Source organism: Actinia tenebrosa, unplaced genomic scaffold (assembly GCF_029948245.1).
Source record: "Actinia tenebrosa isolate PJP-AT-01 unplaced genomic scaffold, QUT_ActTen_1.0 PGA_scaffold6__47_contigs__length_16458017, whole genome shotgun sequence".
Classification (NCBI taxonomy): Eukaryota; Metazoa; Cnidaria; class Anthozoa; order Actiniaria; family Actiniidae; genus Actinia; species Actinia tenebrosa.
In genome coordinates, this window is record NW_028292583.1 from 11298415 (window position 1) to 11325324 (window position 26910).

Sequence of the window (26910 nt, forward strand, 5' to 3'; positions counted from 1 at the left end):
GCAACAAGAAATCCATTATTCTTGTTTTTCAGTATATTGTTACGAAGTGACTGTAGAGTTGAGCATTGGTTATTGTGTATCTAAATGTAATATAGGTAGTTTATATTTGTGTGAAGTGTTTAGACCTGAGGCTTATAGATCTAAAAGACAAGATCTTTTACGAGTTCTTCTCATACGTCAAGTTAATTTGAACTCATTTTGAGAATGCTTGCTACACGCAAGCATTCAAATTATAATCAAAAATAGATTTTTTCGGAGAATGAGCTTCAATAAGAGGGACATTTATATCCTTGAAAAAAAGTTTATTAAATGCCGGACATATTATAAATATATAATTGCAATTCGTGTCGGTGTTCTGATCTACAGTCCGTCATTACTGCACCCATTAATCTTGAGAAAAAAAGAAAGTGAAAGCTCAATAGCATATGGTATACTTTGTCAATGAACTAGATTAAAAAAATTTGATAAATGTAGCTTTGGTAATATATCATTTCTTGAGTTAATTCGATTGGAACGAGATTAAAGGTTTCAGGAAGTAACTACCTTATTTATATGAAAAACTGAAGGAATGGTGTTTGAGTTTTATTGAATATTCATAAGTTAGCTTTTTTCCCCTTCAGTAGCACAGCCTCAAAACTATGCACTTTAATGGCTTTGGATTTCAAGCAATGTGATTGGATAGCATCAGTTTCCGTGCTTTGTGATTGGTTGATTGTGAAAGCCATTTCAAAGCATGTGGGCGATATGTTCCCACGCGTCTTTACAGATCTTTAAAGTGTCGATTGTCGAAGAATTTGAACATGGATAGAATGAGTAGGTGATGACAGTTTTATGATTTCTAGCGGTGCGTATATTCAAGTTCTTTTCTTTCTAATATATTTTTAATTTATCTCTTATGTTTTCACTCGAACTTGTCATTAACCGCTATTACATTATTATTTCTATCATTCGATTTCCCCGGGCACTACTTTGCAGCTTATTGATGTTTTTTTTTTTTTTTTTTTTGCTTTGTGTTTACATTAAATTTTTTATGCCGCCGACAGTGTTTTCTTATTCATTTATAAATCAGTAAGGAAACTGGAACTTAAATTTTCGGATAAAAGAGGATTTGGTACACTTAGGTCACTGGTATAGGAAATTTAGAAAGCCAGTGAAAGTGCATGGCATTTAATGTTTGAACAAAAATGTATAAGTGGCGGGGCCGTTGATGCATGGAATTTTCTCAAAACATTTTGCGGAAACACGGGATTCGAAACTATAATGTTTTATAACTCTTTTAAGAGTATTAGTTCATTCATTGATTGTACAATACAAAAATAGTTCAAGCTTTTAAAATAATATTTTTAATTTCGTTCTACAAAGTTGTGAACAGCCATGATCAATGAATGACGGAAATATCCTGGATTTCGGTTACTAGTTCAGTTTTAGGTAGAAAAAGGAACTGGGCTGGCAATCATCTTCGTATCGGTTCGACACATTCAGTTGGTAAAGTAGACATATTGCATGGGCGTTCTAATCTATCAGTGTCGTGATGTCATTATATATTGTATCATACTAAGTACTAGGGTTTGAGAAATGATGCTTTGTTCAAAACGTTTCTAATTGATATGTGGGTGGGAGGAAAATGACTGTGAGAGAATAAAATCATCAGCAAATTAATAATTCAGGACTCAAGCAGCTTCTTTTCTATTCTTTTCAAATGTGATTTTTTACTCTTTTGATTCTTATCATATTGTTTCAAATATCTTCGGGCTGAAATGAAAATACCTATATAGTGCATTTACTTCATTGTGGTAATACACAAAAAATGTCAGTATGCTCTTTTGGTAAGCAGTATAAGGTAGCCAACAGGAGGATATTAGTAGAGTTTTCCCCTGGTAACCATGCGCGATAGTAATGGACGTAAGTAAAAATATCAAGACGTAGATATGGCACGTAACCTATCTTCAAAGTAGCGGCTCATTAACTTAGGCTATGAAATTTTTCATCTTGGACATATTATTTTTCTTGTTTCAGACCACGTGTCATTCCCTAGAGTATCATTTCTATTTATGTGTCATTGATGTGTCATTCATGCGTCTTCTCCCGCGCAACTGTTAAACAAAGAAATGATACTCAAGCGAATGACAGTAGTCTATGTAAAAACATTACGCCCTTAATGTATCTTTTTTAAGGACCGAGAACAATTTAAATAGTGGAATTCTAAACCCTTTTACTAATCTCGTTCAACCGTGCTTGACTTGGCTTGGTTGGTGTCTTCGAAACCCAAGTTTTTTTCAACAGGGCCACTGTTCCATGAAATAAGCACAACTAAATATAGCCGTGAAAACGTGTAGTTCGAATAAACGTTGCGTTGCAACTGAAATTACTAGAACATTATCAAATTTCCTCAGCCTCTTCGAATCCACACCCCCATCTTCTAGCATTCCACAAAGTTTCGTCCGCGTTATCTGCTAAACACGTAAACGAACAGTTATTTCCAGCCGCACTTTTACAACTGAAGGCCAAATGCTTAAGAGCACCCGATGTTACGAGCAATATTTCCTTCCAACAAGGATTGATGAATGAACAGAACAGACAAACAAGCCAGAATGGACAACACAAAACACTGTAAGCCAGACAAGGCACACAATGCAACCAAGTACAATTGTACGAGGACGAGCAAAGCGCACATCTACATGACATACAGAAGCAAATGTTAACAAAACAATATGTTCTCTTTGCAGTAATCCTCCCTACTTCTGCCTGAACTCCTATGTCTCTCGTCTCGCTGAAAATATAACTCTCTCTCCTTTGTTTTTCGCGGTTGGCAATTTTTGGACTTCCAGGAGAGATACTTAGGCTTTGAAGTGGGGATTTTTTTTGAGACTGTACATTTTGTTCTTTAAAACTTGTAGAAACACTGGGTTGTACTGTTACGACTCGACTCTCCAATGGCTGAGCGTTTTCTTCGCCGTAGTCTTGATCAAAAGACGATCTTTGCTGGTCTTCTTTACTCGATATTCTGTAAAAATACCTCCCCATTTGAGCTTGATTCAAAAGAGTTTCATTTTGGTTAGAATTTCTAACAAAAGCTTTTTCTGATATTGACACAGCTTGTCTTGAAGAAGATTGTTTCCCAACCACTGTGTTACAATCTTCTTCTTCATCTTGGAATCGTTCGGAATGGCCATGGACTGAAACTCTGTTTGAAAACATTTTATGTCTTTCTGAATATCTGACACTAAGATCTGTGGATTTCCTTTGCGATGTCCTTGCTTTTTTGCTGCCTATTGTTGTCTCACCATTTTCTAGGTCTTCATTTATATTCACTTCTGTATCAAACATTTGTCCCACTGGAGTCATTCTTACCGATTCACTACGTCTAACCGAACTTGGAATATCTGGAGTTTCCCTTTCATCTTGCTGCCTTTTTTCTTGACAAACTCCATTCCATTCTAGCTCACCAAACAAGGCGCTCTCTTGTTGAGATGCCTGTTGGAAAACTCGAGCGTAAGATGGAGCAGAAGGAACGGATTTTGTTTTCACAACTTCCTTATAATCTGGTGGCGGATCCATTGATCCGTGCTGTCTTCAAGTCAATCAAAATTGTGACCAAATAAAATAAGTTGAGTTCTGTGGCGCCTTCAGTAGAGAGCGATCATAATGAGTTGCTGTGTCGAAGTTGTAATTAAACTCAGTAGCTAGATTTATTGACGAACGAAGACGAGAAAGAAAGAATGGCGGGCCATTTGTTGAAACAGCTTGCAACTTTTTCCACGCCCATGACGAGCAGATATGTTAGAGGAAAGAGATGAGAAATATGAGTGTGTTCTTGTACGCAGGTTGGACACGGCTTAAAAACGCGTGATTGGCCAATGCAATGCGGTGTCCGAAGGATGCAATGGAGTAAGGATTAAATATTATTTTATTGCCAAGCTTTCGGCCATGTTGGCTGAAAATTATGGCCATAAAGAAAAGAAGTCAGCACGAACAAACGAACGAAAAAAAAAGAAAAAAAAACGGCAATAGAAATATAGAAAGATAAGGTTTATAAAAACGAAAGATAAGATTTATATAAACAAAAGGAAACAAAAAAAAAAACAAAAAAAAACAAAAACAAAACAAAAAACAAAATACAAAAACAAAAAAAACACAAAAAAACCCAAAAAAAACAAAACAACAACAACAACAACAACGACAACAAAAAACAAAAAACAGAAAGTAAAGAAACAGAAATAAGAAGAAAAGAAAAAGTGAAAAGCCCTGTAAGCTGAGTAATTTTGATCCCGCTCGTTCAGGGAAATTGGACTGCCTGTGGAATACGAGTCTGGTAACTAATAGCCAGGAACGCCTGGCAAATTCGTGTTTTGTGATCAAAGTTAGCACACGACTGTGTTGTTTTATTTTAAGCTAGTTTTAAATTAAGTAATTTACAGTACAGCACCATGCTTGAACCTTTGATGGACAATCTAGGTTCCAAATGTATCGTATTAGCCAGTGGATCGCCAAGAAGAAGTGAAATTTTAAGGCAAATTGTAAATGAAGAAATATTATCATTTTATGATCCATGATATTATTTTCAAGACGACCAATGCACGTGGTTCGAGTTGTAAAAATATAAACGTTATTTTTCAGGTTCAAGCCCTGAGTTCTCTCTCTTTTACCTCTCGTTATTTATTCACTCGTTATTTTTGTCATTTTACAGGGATTAAGATTTATTGTTTTGCCTTCGAAATTCGAAGAAAACTTAGACAAAAGTCGGTTTGGTCATCCAAAGGATTATGTACTTGAGAATGCTAAACTAAAGGCTCTGGAAGTTGTAGAAAGAATGGCACAAGAAAAACATGTGAGTTTTATTGAAGTATGAAGCCAAGAGAATCATGAGAATAAACTGTCATGATTAGATTAAATCAAAAAGTAGACAAAAACAAATTTAAAAAAAATCATTTTTTTGTTTCAGAAAGAAAAGCCAGATATTGTGATAGGAGCAGATACAGTTGTGGTATGTATTATATACACTGCGTTATTGGTCATGAAGCCTTTGTAAAGCCTAATTGATTGTACTAAGTAGAGAAAGGAGGTGCTGATTTGTTGATGTGTCTTTATATTGATTCAACCATTTTTTCTCAGGTCCATGAAAATAAGATTCTTGAAAAACCCAAAAGTAAAGATGATGCATTTGCCATGCTTAGAAGGTATATGAGAGTTTAGAAAGTTTGATAAACTGCAGGAAAAAATAAAGTGTGTGTGCTCTTGATTACCATTACCCAAACTGAGGATACTAAGGGGTTTTTAACACAGCCTGCCCCCCCTTTTCTAATCCCCACCCTATTCCCTTGGTTTGTCCCACTATACAAGTTAGTATCAATGTTAATTCACTGTTATCAGGCTAAGTGGGTGTGAACACAAGGTGTATAGTGGAGTAGCACTCGTGCAGCCAAGCACACAAACCAAAGGTATGGATTATCTGAAGATATATAGTACAGGGGCTTAGAGAATGGGTCCTTAGGGTACTTACCCCCTTTCCATTGGATATAAAATTACCTTCAATCTATTTTTGGGCAAAAAAAAAAAAAAAAAAAAAGAAAAGAAAATATTTTTGTGGGATATTCGGTTAATCAAGCTAAGATAATTTATGGTCTAGCATTGTTGAACTGGCATGTCATCCCTAAAATTTCAGCTAGTTTACATAAAACCTAGACTCAACAATATTATGTCCATAGTTTGTTGGGTCTTACTCTTGATTTAAGGATTTTTCTCAAGCTTCTCCAGTTTTCCTCCCTCTGCAAAAGCACATGGAGATAAATTACAATAATGAGCCAATTAGTTAGCCATGCTCTGACTTTAATCAGCCCAGATTTTGTCTTAGGAAATTGGTTGTGACTCAGTTAGCCATGCCTAACTTTGATCAGCCCAGGGGTTGTTTCAGGGTTCAATCTGTGAGTTAGCCATGCCCTGGATTTGATCAGCTCAGAGGTTGTTTCAGGATTCAGTCTGTGACTAAACATGCCCTGACTGATCAGTCCAGAGGTTGTTTTAGGGTTCAATAGAGCTTGATTTGCTGAGATTAGTGCAAATGGGATTACATCTCTTCCCATTTTGCCATTCAAATGAAACTTCTGTTATGAAAATTTAGTTTGACACATATTCTTTGCCATGTTTTGTAGATAATTCAATATTACCGGACCCAAAAATAACCCAGTTTTATGAAGAAACCTTGGTTACTTTTGGTGACCTCTCGGAAGATGTCATAAAAGGATATATAGAAACTGGAGAACCAATGTAAGTCAAGTCCTTTAGTCAGGGCCCTCTAACTTAATAGACTGGGCAATCATGTTCAATGTAAAATAATCATATTTATCATATAACTCGTATCTGCCTGGGCGCACGCTCTTAAAAATACCTTTGGAAAAATGGCGTATTATAACTGGATGCTTGATAATATGACATTTATCTTGAAAATAAATTGCAGATTGCCATGTGCCCACATATTCTCTATTTACATAATTTTTACAAAAGAATTTTAGTTTCGTTTCATTCTTACTTTTTATCCTATTTAATTTTTCCCACAGGGACAAAGCAGGATCGTATCCTTTTGTATAAGTAATAATTGTGAATTTTGCTTTATTTTGATACAAACATACAGTCTATGCTCCCAATCTGCAAAGAAAGATTGATCTTCATGGCAATTCCTTAATATATTATAGATACGGTATCCAAGGAAAAGGTGGCTCATTGGTAACAGGTATCCATGGTGATTATTTCAATGTTATGGGCTTCCCTTTGTATCATTTTTGTAAACAAATTAAAAAACTTTACGAGTAAGAAAATAATAGAACAACTTTTATTATTAAAAATGTGTGATAAAAAATGTAGGAATAGAGGAGAAAAAGATACAAAAGTGAAAAGATTAGATTTACTTTCCATTTTTAAGTGTTATATTTCAGGTAAGAATGCCCTGTGTTCCATAGGCTCTCCAATGCATTCCAGTCCTCTTGGTTGTATGTTGAAACAAAGTTGTATAAATAGTGACTGACAGTCAAGTGAGACAAAAGAAAACAATGGAATTTTGGTCTACTACTTTGTATTATAAAATAACTGTTATGAATGTCGCGTTTTGATTGGTTTGGAGCGTGTGCTTTATGAGAGCACATTGCACGCACACGCACTTTCCATTGCATCATTCCTATCTGTTATTGTAACTTGTATTTTAAAAAAGAAAAAAAACTTGCTTGCTGTGCTGTGTGCAGTCATAAAGCACTTGGGGGTTGGCAGAACACTCGAGAAGTGTCGAGAAGCACTCTGTTACACATCGTGCTTCTCCTAACACTTCTCTCTTGTTCTGCCAACCCCCACATGCTTTATGACAGCACACAGCACGCGCGTGCGTTTTCTATTTCTTCATTACATTGACTATTCTTTCACGGGCAAAGTAAAATCACTCTCATTACTGATGCCAACCAGAGATCAATTTGCTTATAAAACAAAGCAATTTGACAAGAACTGTGGTGATAATGGTCGGCAAATTAACATGTCGATGCTAATGTTTGTAAACACCAACTAGTGCAATACCAAATGTGAGGAGGAATTTACAATGTAGGTATTTTAGTCAAAGTTATTTATTCAAAATGTAAGATCATTATAGCCTGATGTGCTGGTTTTGAAATACTTTAATATTTTACTCTACACGTAGCAAAGAATAAAAAGATTATTATTTTTTTCACAATATTTACAGTCTTGAAAATGTTAAGTTATAAATATATATAAAATCACAACAGTTGGATAATTTTACTTTTGGTTGCTAGGGTGATTTTTAAATGTGAGGAAATCAGCAACTAGTGTTCATTATGTGTCTATAGGACACTTTATCTTTGACGTAATGTTTTTTTCACTTCAGAGCTTGTGTCATTCCCTAGAATATTCTAGAATATTATTTCTTTGTTCAGTTGCACTTGAGAAGACGCATGAATATGGGATACAGCTCAAACAAAGAAGCTTGTATTCAAGAGATTGACATGTGGTCTGAAATGGGAAAACATTAGGCCCAAGGCAGAGGTCTGTTAGCACAGGTTTATTTATACTTCAAAATTGGAATCATATATTTTTATTTTCTCTAAAACATAATTAAACTAATTAAAATTAAAAATACTTTAAAAAAATGAAAGGAAAAAGGAAAGAGAAGATTGGAAGGTAAGGAGATTAGAAGGAAAGGGAATATGAGAGGGATAGAGAAGAAGCAAAAATGATGAGGCAAATATATAACACAAGAAAGAAATAAAAACCTTGGCCCCCATCACTGTGTCACTGTAACAAAGGCTAGTGACAGAGACGACATCTCACACTCGTAAAATTAATAGATAGTTGGTAGTTACTTGGTAACCATTTGAATCGTGAATTAAGAACCTACACAATCTGATCATGCATGCCTAAGGCTTCAAATCTTCTAGAGTAATGCATGGTATGTATGGATGGATATACAGCAAAATATGCCGAAGTTGGAGTACTGTAACTAGGAGTATACTTGTCACCTTCATATACTCATTTATACACTGTAGAGGGCAAGTGTGCTGTACAGTCAAACCCTGTATTTATGGACACGTTCTCTTTGATTTTTTGTCTAAGAAATTTACTTTAACTTGCATCAGAATAGTCCTAAAAGGGAAAATAAAACGAATTAGTGATAATTTTGCTTTTTCACTTGCTTCATTATTCCCTTTAATTCGTTTAATAGCACGCTGTTTGGTCCCTTTGGGGTTTCGAACTTACAGTTAGCCTAGTGATTGAAATAAATACGAATCAGCCGTTAGATACCAATAGATGGGACAAACCAGGTAACAATTCGTTCAGTAGTACGTAGTTAATGCGAGTTGAGCATGGCACAGGATTTGAAAACATTTGAAGGTTATTTCCTGGATCATTCGGTGACTTATCACCCATCACTGATAGTCCCATCAATAGTTTATTATATATAACTACTTACATCATCACTATATCGTCGTATTGGTGATATGACCCGAGCCCCAGAGTCATTGGTATCAGATGCTAAAGGTGATGACATGTCCTTGGGTTGCATCTTAGCGAACTCACTGCTTGTGAATGACGTGTGAAGACGCTGGTCTGTGTTGCGCGAGTATCCTGTTTTGTAAAGAAAGCAGTTACGAAATATATTACCCTTACATGCTAGGTTTGAGTAAGCTCAAAAGTGGGAAGCGGAGATAGAGCGTTTTTCGTACGAGTAAGAAACGATACGGGAAATTTGTATCGTACTGTAACTGAAGACAATGGAAAGCCATTTCAGGGTTAGAGTATATCGTACCGTGTATCTGCTACAAGTCAGTACCGTATGCTTCCTAATTATACGAAAACCGCTCTATAAATTTTGATAGGACTTTCTTTCTCAACTTACTTGAACCAACTCTACTTGTCTCGTGCACAAGTTTCTCTCTTAAAAAGGAATCGTTAAAAAATTGGTAAAAATCAGCACTTCTAGGTCATGTATAACATATCAATTGCGTACAAATTGTACCACTCTAGTCTTCTAAGATCGGAGTACCTTTCGTATTTTTCTGATATTAACTGCTTCCGTAGTCTAGATACTTCGTCTTCCAGTCGGCCCGACGCCTGTCTTAGAGTCTCAATTTCCTGTCTATGGTAGGATCTGATCAAAAAGAAACGCTGTTAAAATCACCATGAAATTTTTGATCAAATATTACTGATGATTTAGGATTCTTAGCTTGTGCGTCAGGTAAGGAGTAGAAAACTGCTTACTTTTCATGGTCGTGCTTGGAGAGCTTATCTTTCAGTCTGTCTACTTCTTCTAGTGTAGTCTCCAGGGATTTTCGACCACTATATTCCTGGTAAACAGTTAACAACAAAGATATATGAGGCAGTCGAAACAAGTATGTTCGACGTATAAAATAATAACATTTTACATCTGGTCAACTGGGAATCCCAATATGTTACTACATGGTACAGTATATTTCCTTCCAATAGGCCATTTCACGGATCCCGTTACTCAACCTCAGCCTCGTCAGCGTGTAATTATTCTTTAGAATTTGACTACAGTCCGCAGTAATGAAAGGAATTTACACATCAACGAACAATTGAAACACTTAAAAATTTCACAGGTTGTAGGCAATTTCTAAAGAATATATTACACGTTAACAAGGCTGAGGTTGAGCCGCGGGATCTGTGAAATGGTCTGACGCTATAGACCCCTTACACTGAGTCCTTAGAGGAACTGTTCTGGGGTACAAAAGAATAAAAGATTTTTTGCATAAGAAAAGACGGCCTATTGTTTTGTCCCCCAGAACAATTCCTCTAGGAATTCAATACAAGGGGTCTATAGGATGATTCACATGTACCTTTTGTCTCTGTTTGGCGATAACTCCTTCAAGACTCCTCACGGTTTCTTTCTCGTCAAACACCTATAAATAAGTTGTACTGTGTTTCAAAAGTTTATCATTTGATCCTCATAAACATTTTAAATTACATGTTAACCCCAAGAGCAAAAACTCATCGAGGGGGTCTATATATCTATTTACACACGAAACTAAAATTACATTGAATATCCAGGATCCTAATATTCCCCAGTACAGATGAATTGACATGATCGTATCATTGTCTACAAACGAGTTCTTATACTGAATACTTACTTTTCGTCTGAGCGCCTCTGTCTCCCCTTTGGATTCTTCTAGTAGTTCTCGCAGCTGGTAGAACGAAAATAAACTATTCAGCCATGTTTTTGTTATTTTTCCTGGGTACAGAGTTCTTACATTGGGTAGATATTTCTATACATACGCGTATTGTTTTCTCCTGCGACTAACTCTGACACTAGCGTAGGGAGTGGGGGCACCCCACCTCCCCCAAAAGTTTGATTCCGGCACCAAAACTTAATGCGGCATTTGACTGTGGATTGGCGGCAACATGGTACATTGCCCCCTATACTAACTAACTCTGGCATAGTGCATTCACTTCTCACCTCAGGAGGTCTCAGGTTCGATTCCCAGAACACATGTGAGTAGACTTTGTTGGGACTCCCCAATGATTCGAGGAGTTTTCTCTGGTTTTCATCCCATCCAAAACTTTACCACCTAAATTCTAATTGGATCTGTGAGTTAGCAGTGCCCTGATTTAGATCGGTCCAGAGGTTGTTTCAGGGCATTGATAAAATTTGAAGGTCAAAAAGCATGGGTCTTTTCACTAGAAGGATCCAAGTAACATTCGACTCCCCACCGTCCCCTCCCACTAGTCAATTCGTTACTAATGCTTCATTCATTACCAACCTGGTCTTGATCGAGGTTTTTAGTGGCTAGTTGCCGTGACAACGACTCTCTCGTCTGGTCCAGCTTCCTGCACAATTCTCTGAGGGCATTGATATCTTGCAATAAGTTTTCCTACAAAAGGCAAACATTATCTTCTATCATTATGTGGCACTACTTCCGGTGACATCATGCGCTCTGATTGGTTCCTTAGCGAGTAGAATTTCCGTGGGCGATCACCGAGTTTCTGCAACAAGGCTATACAGCGCAAACATGACCGCAGGCTGGATGACCTGGCGTGACCATGACCAAGGTACCGTATCCACATGTATCTTTATTGGCTGAATTCCCTTACGTAGATTTCGTATGACTGTGAAACGGCACGGCACGGAACCAATCACAGCGCAGAAAATTTCTGCTAAAGCAGGTTTTCGTCTGACCGTGAAAAAGTCGGTGCTGTATAATATAGCTACCTTACCGCGAAGTCCTCTAGAAATTTGATTGGTGTATTTTTTGTTCTCACGCAATGTGATTGGTCTGGCAGTGCCATGACCTTGGCGTGACCGTGTCCGCGTCGTGTTTCGAGAATTTGGTTGGATGAAGAGTAAATTCTCGCGCAATGTGAATGGTCTGGCGCATGCTTCGCCGTGTCACGACCGTGTTCGTGCTGTGAGGTCTTCACTGGTCACACGGAAGGTGCCCTAAGTGGAAACCTTAACGGCAGGGCACGTTCGTAACGTGAGTTTTACACCGGCGGAACTAAAAACGTGTCTTAAACTACTGAGGTCAAAACGTCGAACTTCACATGAGCCGAACCTATTGTCCTTTGTTATTAATGCTTACGGCTCATGTAAAGTTCAAAGTTTGGCCCGGGCCTTACCCTGTCTTCATTGGCCTGCCTCATTTGTCCCTCCATTTGAGATAAAGATCTTGTGAGGCTCGATACTTGCATTTCGTATTCATTTGCGGCTGCAACATGCTGAAAAAACATGCTTAGGTTACCCCTTGGAATAACTACGGCAACAGCAATGGAAAAACTGACGTCTCCTCTTCACAGACGTTAAAATGTGTGTCCTACTCTACGGAAGATGTAGGACTTCGAAAAGGGAGAGGGCATGCGCCGCCTACATCTATCATGTTTGGGCTTCAATGTTCTGGGATTAAAAAGAGGAGGGAGGCTTTGGTATCCCCTATAACCTCTTACATCTGCCATTATTCCTCATACAATTTTTTGCGAAAAAACAAACAAACAAACAAACAAAAAAAAACAACAAAAAAAACAACAAAACAAACAAAACAAAAACAAAAAGCAAAAAAAAAAAAAGAGTTTCAATAGATCCGTTTTTAGCTAGACATTAATGTTTTCCAATTTCAAACTATGAGTTATTCAATACTAAGATTATTTGAGTTGTATCCATTTTCATGTATCTTTTCGTGCGTAACCGTTAAACAAAGAAAGGATAATCTAGGGAATGACACGTGGTCTGAAATGGGAAAACATTACACCCAAGCTAAAAGGGTATTTTCCCTCTTTGAACGACTTTTCGACCTGTTCTTTTTTTCATAATCTCCCTTCAAACAAACACCCGTCTCCTCCACCCAACAAAAATAACGAACAACCCCCTAGCATAGGCCGATCTTTGTTTACGTTTTTTCCTCATTAGCATAAATAAAATAATTACTCTCAAATTTTCAGTAGTTACTAAATAAGACATTCTCTTTCGATTTCTGGAGTCGGTTTCTTGTAGCTTGAAATTTTTTTTATGCTTATGAGGAAAAAACGTAAAAAAAAGATCGGCCTATAAACGCAGAACTCATGTTACGTGGTGTTCAAGGCATGTTGAGCGGCAAAACCGACGAGTTTAAGGCTTTTTAAATGGAGGTCAGTTTAGAAGATCACAGGTAGAACACAACACAGCCAAGTAGAAAAATTATTACAATATTTTATTGCAATTATTTGATTAAATTATTTAAAATATTGTATTAGAAATTCCATATCTACAAGCTATGAGATTTAATGATATTAAATTTGAAAATGATGATACAAGACTCAGAAACTTAGACTGATTCCATAAGTCGGTCCCAGTTCGCTCTCTGTCGCTCACGCCTAGTTAAGCGACCACCAAGAACGAAGGAACGAAAACTTATGGAATCAGTATCGGAAACTAAGATTAATGTAAGGATTTTATGGATTATATGGTGTCATAATAATAATAATAATATATTTATTTAATATAGCGCTTTTTACTTATAGCTCAAAAGCGCTTTACATTTAGACTAATATCTACTACTACTACTACTAATAATAATCATGATCGCACTCATTTATATTCCTCATGCACCGCAAAGAATCATGGATAAATCTAAGACCCCGAGCCCACATTCCTTGTGGTCTCCGATCTTAGATCAATCATCTTTGCTCAGACGTATGCGTGACAAAAATGAGGCCTATTAACTCTTTATTGTGTTAAAATTAAATATGATGAAGGCTGGCGTGACGCATGCGTGACGGAAGTGAACGTGATTCTTCAGGAATGTTACCTCGAATTTATAAAGATCTAAATTTTTATGTCCTTTTATTTCTTAGTATTCACATAATTATTAAAACATGCAGTTCTAAATAATTTATACAAATTTCATAATTCAAATCTAAGATTAAAATGTTTCCATTTTACGAGTCACGTGACCATGTTATTTTCTAGAGCCTCGTTTTGCTGACGGTCTTTTTGGACGTTTGGTTGAAGGTTTGTCGTTGATCACACGTGAGCAAGTCTTTCTCAGGAATAGCTCATCCTAACACGTACCATCGAACGATAGAAAGAAAGTTTACTTGGGTTAGCTGTGTTAGAGGTAGAGCGTTTATATATAGTTTAGGTTTATCCCCACTAATCTTTATAATTTTATTTATTTAGTTTTTTAAACAACTTAAAAGAATTGAAAGAGTTAAAAGATTTTTTAGAGTTTTAAAAATCACGAAAATTTGGGTAATACCCAGTTTAAACACACGATTTTTTTAGCACAGGTTATTTAGACAAAAATGCTTTTAAAATTTATTTTATCATAGCATACCCAGTCTTTTAACTTTACCCACAGTCTACAAACACAATTATTAATTTCGACCAGATCACTGTCATTCATACTGAGCATGCGCAGTAAGCGAATAACAGGACTCTTGGGTCATTTACTTATTACCACAGGTAACCCATACTAACCTGTTCAATCTCATCTTCCAGTAGCCGCAGTTTGTCTCTCGTATCTCTTTCGCTTTGTTCCCGTTGTACGATCTCCATTCGGTAGTTAGATACCTGATCTGCTGACTGTTTCGATTCGGTAACCAGCCGATCAGCCTCTGACGTCAGGGCTCTGTATTGTTCCATTAGATCTTCTTTTTCATGGTCCTTCATGTTAAAGTGTATATGACACGAAAAAATTTTAATGTTAAGAATGTGTAGTTTATTGGCATTAATAAGAATATCATGATTAAATTTGTTTCAAGAACGTATTTCTCTAGAAATTCAAAAAATTTTAGCACGAGTTGTGACGTCATTTTGTTTACAAGTCTCCAGATTTAGTTGCAAATACACGAAATATGTTTGAATATAGAATCTTAATTTCAAGTAGTACACTTTTCAATTTCCCAACATTGGAAGAGTACTACGTAAGCTATCAAATGAAGCTGACTAAAATATGTCTTTTGTTGTTAATTTATATGAATTACAATTTATATTTAGTACATTACTACTGAATCTAGAGTACGTGTCAACAAAATGACGTCACAAATTGGGATTAACTTTCGCAAATATCTCAAGAAATAAGCTTTTGAAACAAATTTTGTTACGATATATTTATTATTACTAACAAACTATACATTTTAAATGATGGAATGTTTTCGTGTCATATACACTTTAAGTAAAAATTTATTATAAAATTAGAAAATAACTGTTATGAATCTCGTGTTCTGCGGATTGGATGGGAGCGCGTACTTTATGAGATCACACAGCACGCGCGCGTACTTCCTATTTTGACATTAATAAACTTGCTAGCTGTGCTGTGCGTAGTTATAAATTTTCATCAATATTTTTTCAATTTATTAAGCGAACAACCTCTGTTTAGTGGTCATTCGATAATTCCTCGTAATGAGGAAGAAATAAAAAATGCGCGCGGGTGCTGTGTGCTGTTATAAAGCATGCCGGGGTTGACAGAACACGAGAGAAGTGTTAGGAGAAGCACCACGCGTAACGGAGATTTATAACAGTTCTTCTATAGTAACAACAAACAGATGTACCTTTTGTGCCAGCAACTCTTCTATTCTTGCAACTTGTCTCGCATATTCTGATATTTGTATTTTTAGGTTTTCTTGTTCTTCGAGAGCTTCTTGTAACTGTTGATGTATTGCCTAGAAGGAAAAAAGAAACAAAACAAATTGACAAAAATAAACTATTATCGAAACTCTATTCCTCCCAGCAATCGTTGGATTATGGACTAAAATAAAACTTTTAAAGCCTCATCAACATTTCCCTTCATACGATAACCATTCTTACGGGAAGCCATTTCAATGTTATGGCATGTCGTACCGTGTACGTACTGTGCTGTAAGTCAGCACACCGTATGCTTCACTCTCATACGATAACTATTTTTTCGGGAAGCCAGTTCAATGTTTTATTGCATGTACCATACGTTTCCCACTTATACGATAACCATTCTTATGGGAAGCCATCTTAATGTCATGATATTTCGTATATCGTGTACGTACTGTGCTGTAAGTCAGTACACCGTATGCTTCCAACTCATACGAAAACCGCTATATTTTAGGACCGTTTTAAAGTACTCTTGAAGTACCTGGTTTTCTTCCGTTAATGTGTTGATGTCCTCCTGTAACCGTCGGTTTTCTCTCAAAGCTGCCTCCCTTCCCCTGGTCATCTCTGACAGTTCATCATCTCTGGCTTCTAGTTGCCTTCTTAGACTCTTCATTTCTCTATCTTTCAATGAGCCTTGCTCAACTGTATGACTAAAACAAACCAGGCATTTCATAAGTGTAGGACAAAGACTGCGCTGATCATGAGTGGTGCTGGTTCGGAGGTTCCTCTAGGGTAGGTCTAGTCGTTGTAAATGATGCATTTGTACATTAAGGAGAGGGGCGCAGAACGGTTGAGATCGTCATTTTGTCCCTTCCCTTAATAAACGGGTTTTGCGGTCTCTCTATTAGTGCATCTCAAAATAACACTGTATAATAATAAAGAGAGAGAAGAAGGACAAGAACGAAGAAAAACAAAGAAAAGGACAAAAGGCAAGTGGAGAGGTCAAAGAAAGCCGAGACGCGGGAGGAAAGAGGAAATGAAGAAGAGATAGGGAAATGGAGAAAGGAAAGGGAAAGCAGAATGAGAAGAAAGAAAGGGAAGGAAAGGGATGAAAAGAGGGAAGAAACGTTAAAGAAGGCCGAGGAGAAGAGAAGTAGAATAAAGAATAGGAGGAAGAGTGGTAGGAGGTGCAGAAGCAAAATACAATATCCATTGAGTAAAATCAAAAATAAGATTAGTTACCCGAGTTGTGCTTCTAGATCATTCATATTAAGTTTTAATTCCTTTTCGGCCTTTTCCTAAGAAAGGAAAAAAAAAAAAAAGAAAAAAGAAAAAAAAAAAAGAAAAAAATTTATCAATCAATCAATCATAAACAAGTTTTTGACTAAAGAAGCCCTTCACCTCCCCCCTGTGCATCCTCCTTTCACCACCTGACACTCGTTACAAAAAAGAGAATGTTCTTGTTAATATGTTGAATAATATTTTTAAAATAACCTTTTTGATACACAATACTGAGCTCTCTGGCTGCATTGAACCTACACAGTGCACTAACTGACTGCACGGTTTTTCTCACACTAACTGAAAGAATCCTTTACGATTAGCGTGGATTAAAGAATTCACACTTGAGTTGTTTCAGTTTAGTAGATAATGACACGAACCTCTTCACCAGCGATGTAAGTCTTGAGGTAACTTAGAGAATGATTTGCAGCGACCCAAGCCATTATTGGATCCCAAAACTCTCGTCAAAATACTGTGTTTGCTGTAACTAGTACCGAATCTAACCTTACTATTTTTGGCTTTGTATTCAAAAATACTATCAAATAAATACAACTCTTGTTTTTTAAGAAGATGCTGCAAAAACCCGGTAAACGAATTAAAATTATCGCTAGGAAGAATTTAATTCCTGCGATAATCGCAGGAAACTAAGTTGTAAATCCAAGAATGAATCTTATAAGCGTCGTTTATGGAAAAAAGCAAACACGACAAACTACTGGAGATCAACATCTATTATATTGGAGTATTAGCATAAAGAGTGTTGACTTGACTGGGATTGGTGGATGTCAAGAGTGTTTACTTTTCGTAACGAACTCGATGATTCTTCTGTGCGACATGATGACAATAATCACGGTGGGAGTGGGGGAACGGAAAATGTCGCGCAAGTATAATGTTGCAAAAATTAAGATAAACAAATGAGCGATTCCTTACTAGTGTTATTTTAATAGCTTCTAGATTCATGATATCTTCAGTTTTTTCATCCACTTGCTGTTGTAATTCATCTTTTTCTCGATCCATTGATTTAATTGTTGCGCGTAGTTCGGCTAATTCTTCTCTATCTGACGAGTGCTTTCTTTCAAAAGATTCTACAGGTGAAAAACAAAAACGTTTTTCAGTCCTATTACTTCTTGTTATAGAAACCCTAATCTTCGATTCTCCGGGTTGTGTGGCATTTCTCACCTATTCTTTCTTCTAGTCGAACATTTTTCTCCTCACTGGCCTGTAAATCACCCGCAGTGCGAGTAAGCCGCCTTTGGAAGTCCTCAGCCGTTCTCTCAGCTTGTTCACATCGTAATACCTCACGATTAATGTCGGCATCTTTCTCGTAGACCGCGTCTTTTGTCTTAGAAAGCTGAGCAGAAGTCTGCTTGACTTGGTCTTCTAGATTTGATACCATGCTACGTAGAGATGTGACGCGGGAATGGAGTTCGTTACGATCAGTCTCCACCTGAAGTACAAATTACAGTAAACCGTACGTACGTCAGTTGAAGTTACCAAATTGAGAATCAAGGGTGGGGTAGTGCACTCGCTTCTGGGGTCTCGTGTTTGAACCCCGGACTTGCTTCAACATGTGAGTAGAGTGTGCGTTAGGTCTTTCCCTTGATTCGAGGGTCCCTCAGCTCCACGAATGTGTAAATAACGATGTGTGAGTTAGCCGTGCCCCGACATTGATTAGGCCAGAGGTTGTTCCAGGGTATTGATGAAATTTGAAGGTAAACTATAATAATCTATCTGAGGAAGCTTTAAGATTATTACTATTGTTGCAAATGGGTACCGTATTTAATTTGAAAACGATCAAGAAAAATCTCATACTAATGAATATCTGGGATTGTAGCTGTATAGTTTTAGGGTTTGATTGATTGTGAAAATGGGCGTACATCGTTAAAAAAGAGCACTTGAATTTGAATCGAAATTAAATGAGCAATATTAGTTAATTTTATCATTTTCGCAAAACTTACTTTGTCGAGCATATCTTCATAATTTGCTACTTTATCTTCGTATCGTCGTTTTTCCAATTCGCTACTTTCGTTTGCCGCCTAAAATACGAACAGTTAATCAAACATTTACAATTATAACACCTATTTTGAAAGATAGATATTAAAAATGAGAGTGTTTTCTTACCTTGAGTTTGTCTTCGAGATTTTCTATTTGGTTATGAGCCCGTCGTAAATCAGCCACAGCATTATCCCTCTCTGCTTCAACTCGTGACAGTACTGCAGAAGCCGCGCGTGATGGTGACGGGGAGCGCGCTCGCGATACTGATCGGCGTAGCCGTTCAATCTCCACTAATGCCTGTAAATATGATATGAGAAATACCTTAGGGATTGTACATTAGATAATTGGAGGCAAGTTGCATAACCTGAGTATCAGGCCCCCAACCCCTCCCCAGGCACCACAAAGGCCTGATACTCAGGCTAGAGGTTGCAGGGATTTATGTTGCACGATATTCAATTTCTTTTTAACGACCCCTCCGCGCATTTTTTTTTTTGTGTTTGCTCGATATTTCTCTACTGAAAGGAGAGGTCTGTTTTTAAGGGGTGGGTGGGGGATTTGCGCACCCCCCTCCTCAATTATCTGATGGTAACAGCACCAAAGACTGCATCGACAACTAACAACAACATCAACAACAAAAGTCAAAAGGTATGAGATATTAAAAAATTTATTGAGGGTGGAGTTTGCTTGACTCGGTCTGCTTAGTTAGGGCGTCTTTAACATTACACCAACCTGTTCGTAAAGAGTTTGTACATTATCTCTATCTTGCGTCAGCGATTTAACGTTTGCTTGAATCTGTAAGGAAAAAAATAATAACAAAAACTAAACGAAAAACTAAACCACTTAAAGTGAGCTGCGAAAGTATTTGGAGGAAAAAACTACAGCATCAACATGGCTTTCTATCGCAGCCAATGAAAAACATGGCACTCAAATGGATTTCTCACTGGGCCAACGAAAAAGCGAAAAAACGCGGAAACCACCCAATAAAAATGCTTGTATTCCACTTCATTACATTAGTGTTGGATGACGCGCATGTCTTACCTCGGTCAAATGTTTTTCGAATTTTTCCACCATAGATTGAAGTTCATCTCTTTCTCTTCTTAATCTGCTAACCTCATTCTGATTACTTCGAGAATCCTAGGAAAGAAAACATTGGAAATTTTGTTCTAGTGCGCATTATAAAACCTGAAAGAAATTTGGCTACATTATCGGTTTTACAAGTTGTCCTTCGGTTTTGGTGGGAAAAATGCAGGCGCGCGCGCCACGAGTTGAAAATATATTTGGCGCCAAAACTCATATATGTGTTCATCAAACACTGCATGTCTATTTTTTCCATCAATCAGCCTATCGAATCTTTTGAAGTACCTTTTCTCGAGTCGGCGGTGACATTATGCCAGCTTTTTCTCTGACATTTCTTTGAAGTTCGCATTCTCGTTTGTAGAAATCTCTTTCTTCTTCCATTAATTGTAACATACTTTCGAGGTGTGCTTGGGACTATTTCGCACAAGATAAAAAAATAAAAATAAAAATAAAAATCGTAAAAGTAATAATAAAAGGAAAAGGAAAAAGGTACGAATAAACCACTTACAGTTGTTGAAACGTGCTACCAAAAAAAAAAAAAAAAAAGCTTTCGGTTTGAATAATTATTTTAAAAAATTGAAAAAAATATTTTAATACTTATCAAACCAATGATAAACTCGTTCTATTGATTATTATTTTATTTTTATTTTACTTTATTATTTTACCTTTCCTTTGCTTGCTATCTTGCCTTTCTTCTTACTCGGCGACGAGGGCGCAGTAAGCCGTTTTCTCATCATATCTTGTAGCGAGTCACATTCAGCTTTGTAATAATCGCGTTCTTTCTCTAACGTTTTTACAAGAATTTCTAGCCTCGATGGCGATCTGTCTCTCGCTTTCTTGTTCTTCGTTGATTTCACTAATTTTAATCGTTCAAGTTCCATTACAAGTTCTCTCTCTGAGTTTGATGGAAAGAAAATCCTTCTTACCTTAGGCATAATGTTTTCCCATTTCAATTCAGACCACGTGTTATTTCCTAGAGTATCGTTTCTTTGTTTAACGGTTGCGCACAAGAAAACACACGAATATGGATACAATTCAAACAAAGAATCTTATTCTCAAGAGAAAGACACATTTTCTGAAATGGGAAAACATTACGCCCAAGGTAAAGTATAGGGGTATTTCTTGTTTTGAGTTTCCCAAGTAAAAGTGACAACTATGTATTAAAAAAAAACATGCATGCAAGTTTACAACTTTTTTAAAGAAATGAATCATGCAAAAAAACAACAACAAAAAAAAAAAACAACACCTAAATATCAAAAAGATAAAACTTATTACCATTAATTGTTAGTTGAGCATTTTTCTCTGATATTCTCTTTCTTTCTCTTTCAGATTTGTCCAGCAGTTCTGCAGCACTTCTCCCATCTTGTTCAACTTTTTCAACGAGTACGGCAAGTCGTTCATTTTCCTCTATCAACTTTTGCCTTTCCTGAAAGCACTTTTATTGGTTAGTTCTCTTTGGTAACACCGTGTGGTAGTTGTCAGCGGTTTTAAGTTATGTCAATAAAATATGGAATTCCTGTGGTAAAAGTACAGGAAGCCCAAAGAAATGTGTGCTTCTAATACTGTACTTACCTTTCTAATTTCTTTGATTTCTTGATTTGAGTCATCATATTGTAGTTGAAGATTCTTTATTTCTGCCTGGTGATAAGAAGAAATTGTTAAAATTATTGATTGGGTTGAAAAACAATCTTCTCTAGTAATATGAGGTGGGGCAGCTTGCTTGCATCCGGAATTTTCTTTGTACCAAGAAAATTCCTGATGCAATGCAGGCTAGAGGTGGAGTGTTGGGGACCTAGATACCGGAGGAATTCCCTATGTGCTGCCCTTGTACAAGGAGCAAATTTGCATCATCTTGAATAAACCTTTCTACCTTGGGCATAAAGTTTTCCATTTCATTTTCCATTTCATTTTCCATTCATTTATGAGGATAAGATTCTTTATTTGAGTTGCATCCATATTCATGTGTATTTGTGTGCATAACCATTAAGCAAAGAAATGATACTCTAGGAAATGACAAGTGGTCTGAGGAGGAAAAACACTACTCCCAATGCAAAAATGTCTATTGTACAGCAATGTCACAATTTCATTCCATAATTACAACGTAATATTCTAAATACATACTCTTGCTTCAGCAAGTTCAGCTTTTACTAATCCAACATCAACGGTTTTCGATTCTTCTAGTCTTTTAGACATTCTATCTATATTCTTCAATTCCATGAGAAGTTCAGCATTTTTCTCCTCTAAATCTTCAGATTTCTGGGATGTCATAGCCTGTTTGTCTATAGAATCCTTTAGCCTTCTTTCTAAATCACGATTAGCTTGTTGAAGATAATCAACCTTGGAAAATTCAATTAGGAAGAAAATTAAAAATCAACTTCTCATTTTTTAAAGGGTGATGTAGTTTTACTGCAAAATTATCAATATAGACCCCTTGCAGCATGTGAGAATGCAGCTCAATTTGGATGACATAACGATAGGTTTCCAATTCTCATGAGATTGAAATTCTTTTGTTTTGTCCTCCAAATTGAGCTGTTTTGACGTCACAATATGCAAGGGATCTATTCTGTAAACTCAAAAAGACTATGAAATGAGAACAATTAAAAAAATATTAAAAAATCCACTGAAAATACAAATGATAAATTTCCCTTTTTAACTACTTACTTGAACATTGAGATGAGCAACAACTCTATCACTACTGTCAGACTTGACATCTCTGGTAACAGCATCTAGAGGACGCCCTCCGTCTAACTGTCTATTCAATCTGTCGATTTCCTTTTCACGAGACTCAACCTAGGAAATGAACAAAAGCTATCATGTATTTATTCAAAAAATGCTATCTGTAATGAAAGCAAGGTTTTGTTCAATATATATCTTTACACTCAGGAGGTTACAACTGGCAGCTTCAATTCAACTCACAGGAAAAGTCAATATTGTCTCAAACCAGACACTGTGTAATGGGATATGGATCAAAGAACAAAACCTTTAGAAGTTATTCATTGTCTTTGCCAAGCTTTGTTTTCACAAGACAATTCAAGGCTCTTTTGGTTGAAGCCTAGAGAGTTATAGCTGCCACTACATTATTCATGCAAGTATGCCCAAATTTATCATGTAAATAACAGCTATCAAGAAATATTAAAACTTTCTTTTCATATATTTCTGAATATTGATTAACACTGATCTTAACTGAAACATAAAATATTACTTTTTTTACAGACTTTATTTCATATACTAAGTGAATATTTTTTGAATGAAATTAATATCTTTTCTTGTTTGATGGCAAGAAAAGAAAACCATTCAACTAGAAATTCAAAAAGTTTTCTTTAATGTTAACACAATACCTCTCTTATGTAGTACTTGAACATCTTCAGATTAAAATGATAAGAGAATCAAGAGTTGGAAGAGCAGCAAATTTATTCACCATGCCAAGGCTGAACTATACTACTGAAGAGATTTTTTGTTTTATCATATTTTCCTACTGAATTTCATTAGATGTTTCCTTGATTTATTGTTGAAATGTAAACGTAACCTACTTAGTCAATGTGAAACTAGCCTGTGTCAAGGCAAGGTGTTATGATAACCATCTGAGGAAAATAGATTCAAGCTATTGATAATACAATAGCAAACAAGTACTCAACTTAGCAAATCACCTGAATACATATTCATACCACAATCTCAAAGAACTAGAAATGAATTAAACCTAGTTTCTCAGGGCTTAAATTAGGAAAAAATATAAACAGACAATTACGAAGAGAGGTCTAATAGTGTAAAGGAAGTAAAGAAAATGTGGTAAACAACAATCTAGAAAATGTTTGCTTAATAGCCATCTTATTTTATTTTCACCTGCCATTAATAATCTTTGGACTGCATTTTGGCGATCGGTAGCTGCTATTTTGAGCCCTGCCGACTCACAAAATTTCACTAGTAAGAGTACTATAGATCCATCATAAAAGCCCCCCAAAATGAATATGTTTCAATCTCTTATTTTAAAACCCTCTTTCCAGTATGTTATTAGTAATCTATATCAGAAATAGAAATATCATTTATCTTGTAAACCACTCAAAAATCAACAACCTATTTTGAAAAGTCTACAAAATGACAATAAAACCTTTCCATAACTGTTAAATTGGTTTAGGAAACAGAAATTAATATCTTAAAAAGAAAGTAATTTTTCACCAGCAAAAATTATATATATTTCATATCCCACTAGTAATGTACGAATTTTGAAGTTTAGGTTTGATGACGTTAGAATAAAAAAATAACAGGAAATAACTGAGAGTAAAAAAAAATATAGTGAAAATGGGAAAGCAATTTGTTTCTGTCAAAATTATTTTAAAGTATTTTAAAAAACAAGCATTGATTAAAACATAATTCATATAATTTAGATTTTTGAATATATAAACACATAGAGCATAATATCCAAAAAGATATCTATGCAGTGAGCAGTTTCCATGGTGAAATATCGTTTACAGGTAGGTAGGTCAGGAACAGGTCCATTAGATTCAATCTCCTTAAGCATATACTAATATGCAAACACATTAATTCTCTACCGGTGGTTAAATGAAAAACTGACAGTCAACAAGATTATATTTGGTTAATGCTGAAAAAAATGGAAATCACCTCGTCCAATGATCACATAAGCAGGTGAAAGATTCACTTTACATTTTGGTTGTTTTTTTTTAGGGGGGGAAATCGAGATCAAGACTTGCTCCAAAAGAGGCAGACACAGTATAAAAGAACTCATTCATAAAGCTATCGTCATGACATTAATTAAAATATAAGCTTAAAATGTTAGAACAAGCATAATTTTTTCGTACACTTGACGTAAAAATGACTTAACCTCAGCTGTGCAATTTGTACAATGACTTCTAAGTTCCTCACAAAAGAAATAATCTTATGAACTTAACAATAAAACATGGAATCGAAATAGATAATCCAACATTACTAATAAAACCCAAAGTCCCAGTAGGTCAAGAACGTTTAATACTAGAAGCCGCAAAAACTTCCTCAACAAAACAAAATTCCGGAAGTATAGAATTTACAAGCTTACTTGTTTACGTAATGTCCTATTCCTTCTTTCTCCGGCATCTTTGTCGTCCAAAACTTGAGATAATTTAGCTTCAAGTTCTTCGATTCTTTTATCAGCTACACTGAGAAGATCAGCTACATAAGGATCTTGAGTATCTTGAAGAGAGTTTTCCCTACGATCTTTTGCAGGGGAGACTGTACTCTCGATATCCATTCGTTGGCGCCTAAAAGGAATCTGCTTTCGTCTTCCTCCGGGGGTTTCCACAATTGCATGCAAATTCTTCTCCTGAAGCTCTTGAATTTTATCCGTCTTAGACTTAGCATCCTTTTCGAGAGCTTTCACCTTGTGTACGTATTGAGTATTTAGAAATTTTAAGTCAGCGTTTTCGTGTTCGAGTTTTCGAACAGTCGCCTTCAATTCTCGAATCTTTTCGTCCGATTCCTCGCGTAGTTTAATAAGTTGCAGGTGAATTTCGTTGTTTTCTTTAACGAGTTTAGCATTATCACTTCTATAGGGTTCAACGTGGTCCTCAACAGAAGTTCTACTGCGATCATGTCTGCTTGATTGGAGTTTTAAGTTCTTCAAACTTTCCGTCGTGTGGACCAGATCGCTGAACAACTTCTCCACTAGAGGCACAGATTCGATTCCGAGAGCCTGGCGATATCCCAGCTGATCCAGACGCTTTCTGAGCGTCGTAAACTTTCTCTCGGTCATTTTTCACAATATCTACTTCCAATAATACTTGTCTAATTCATAAATTCTAGAAAAAACATGGTTAAAATCTCCTAAAATTAGGAAAACATGGAAAAAACCGTTAGCTCTTGTGTGCGCTACCATGGACGCTGAAGCAGCGGGACAGACGTCACGCATGCGTCGAATTCAAATTTGCCTCTATTTACCTATGGGGTAGAGAGAAGACAGCCATTGATCAACAAAAAATATTACGGCAAAAATTGTCCGTTACTTCTAAATCCTTTATCGACAGATGTAATAAATAGTCGGATAAATATCCTTTGGCTTGGAAGATTGGAAGAATGTTGTCTGTATTTGTTTTGGATGATCTTTTAATCTTGATTTCCCCACCCCTACCCTAGACAGCATGTTTTGGACAACTAAATTTTTTAAAGGTACTAGACCCTTCTTGGCTGCATGGAATTACTGAAAATTTTCTTTTGATGAATTTCTGTTAGATTTTTCACATTGTTTCAAAATCATTTCAAACTCATCTCCATAGTTTTTTCTTTTACCAAACCCTTGGAACTTACAGTCCTATTTGGACTGCTACATTCTATTACAGTGGTCCAGCTCTTACTAACAGTAATGTCGCACCCCCTAACAAAAGCTGTTGAGATTGGCCAAAACAAACAATAGTTTCATTACCTACTGGTTCAATTGTTTTGCTTTATATTTTTTCTTGTTCTATTGTATTCATCAGAAGGAAACCTTCGTGAAAGACTTTAAGGACGGCTGTGTAGTATGCACAGAATCGAAATATGGCAGCCATTTGAAGAACTATTGTTCCGAACTGACTTGCTTCCTGTTTTGTGTTTCCACATGTATCAGAGGTTAAGTCTGTCCAGAAAAATAGTTCTTCAAATTGGTTGCCATATTTGGTTTTGGTGTAAAGAAGGCTAGCCTAACCCTAGAACCTAGAACCTTTCCTTATCAAACCTCTACTCATCTTCTCTGGAAATGCCCATCCCTCTGTTCAAAGATGCTTTGGACTGAATTCTTTCTCCTCAAAGTTGTATCTTCCATACATTGTTCCATTGAAGATAATGGACTCTTCTTAGAATTGTCTTAAATGCGAGGCTTACATGGAAATACAAAAGAAATGCCACACATTTTATTGAGAGAGTGTTATTTTGTATTTCCATGTTAGCCTCAAATTCATGACAAACTTAATAAGGGTCGCTTAGATAGATTTCACCTCCCAAAGTATGCTGTTCTCTGTATTATGTTCACTCCATAAAAAAAAACTCCCACTGGAGACGAG

General features: G+C 36.3%; 2 protein-coding genes across 3 annotated transcripts; one reads left to right on the forward strand and one right to left on the reverse strand.

Annotated features, from left to right (window-relative positions):
* The first annotated feature begins 4259 nt into the window (after positions 1 to 4259).
* Positions 4260 to 7062, forward strand: LOC116297593 (putative bifunctional dTTP/UTP pyrophosphatase/methyltransferase protein). The gene is made up of 8 exons (XM_031705854.2): positions 4260 to 4517; positions 4688 to 4828; positions 4943 to 4984; positions 5113 to 5177; positions 5371 to 5438; positions 6150 to 6264; positions 6555 to 6569; positions 6690 to 7062. Exons 1-8 carry the CDS (start codon positions 4428 to 4430, stop codon positions 6805 to 6807), a joined length of 654 nt encoding a protein of 217 aa, XP_031561714.1. The 5' UTR covers positions 4260 to 4427; the 3' UTR covers positions 6808 to 7062.
* Positions 7063 to 7691: 629 nt separating this feature from the next.
* Positions 7692 to 25749, reverse strand: LOC116297588 (centrosomal protein of 135 kDa). Of its 2 annotated transcripts, XM_031705847.2 has the most exons (26): positions 24936 to 25749; positions 22550 to 22678; positions 22010 to 22225; positions 21461 to 21526; positions 21164 to 21314; positions 20554 to 20783; positions 20174 to 20302; positions 19850 to 19945; positions 19541 to 19603; positions 18938 to 19108; positions 18775 to 18852; positions 17996 to 18263; positions 17747 to 17901; positions 16784 to 16839; positions 16083 to 16251; positions 15529 to 15639; positions 14456 to 14641; positions 12124 to 12222; positions 11268 to 11378; positions 10638 to 10691; positions 10347 to 10409; positions 9751 to 9836; positions 9536 to 9640; positions 9389 to 9426; positions 8963 to 9117; positions 7692 to 8634 (listed from the first exon to the last, which is right to left on the reverse strand). In XM_031705847.2, the coding sequence occupies exons 1-26, from the start codon at positions 25626 to 25628 to the stop codon at positions 8614 to 8616; spliced, it is 3699 nt and encodes a 1232-aa protein (XP_031561707.2). In that variant the 5' UTR covers positions 25629 to 25749; the 3' UTR covers positions 7692 to 8613. The 2 variants fall into 2 exon arrangements, with proteins under 2 accessions (XP_031561707.2, XP_031561708.2); XM_031705848.2 differs by lacking the exons at positions 7692 to 8634; positions 8963 to 9117; positions 9389 to 9426; ... (4 more) ...; positions 11268 to 11378; positions 12124 to 12222 and adding an exon at positions 13196 to 14036.
* Between the last annotated feature and the right edge of the window lie 1161 nt (positions 25750 to 26910).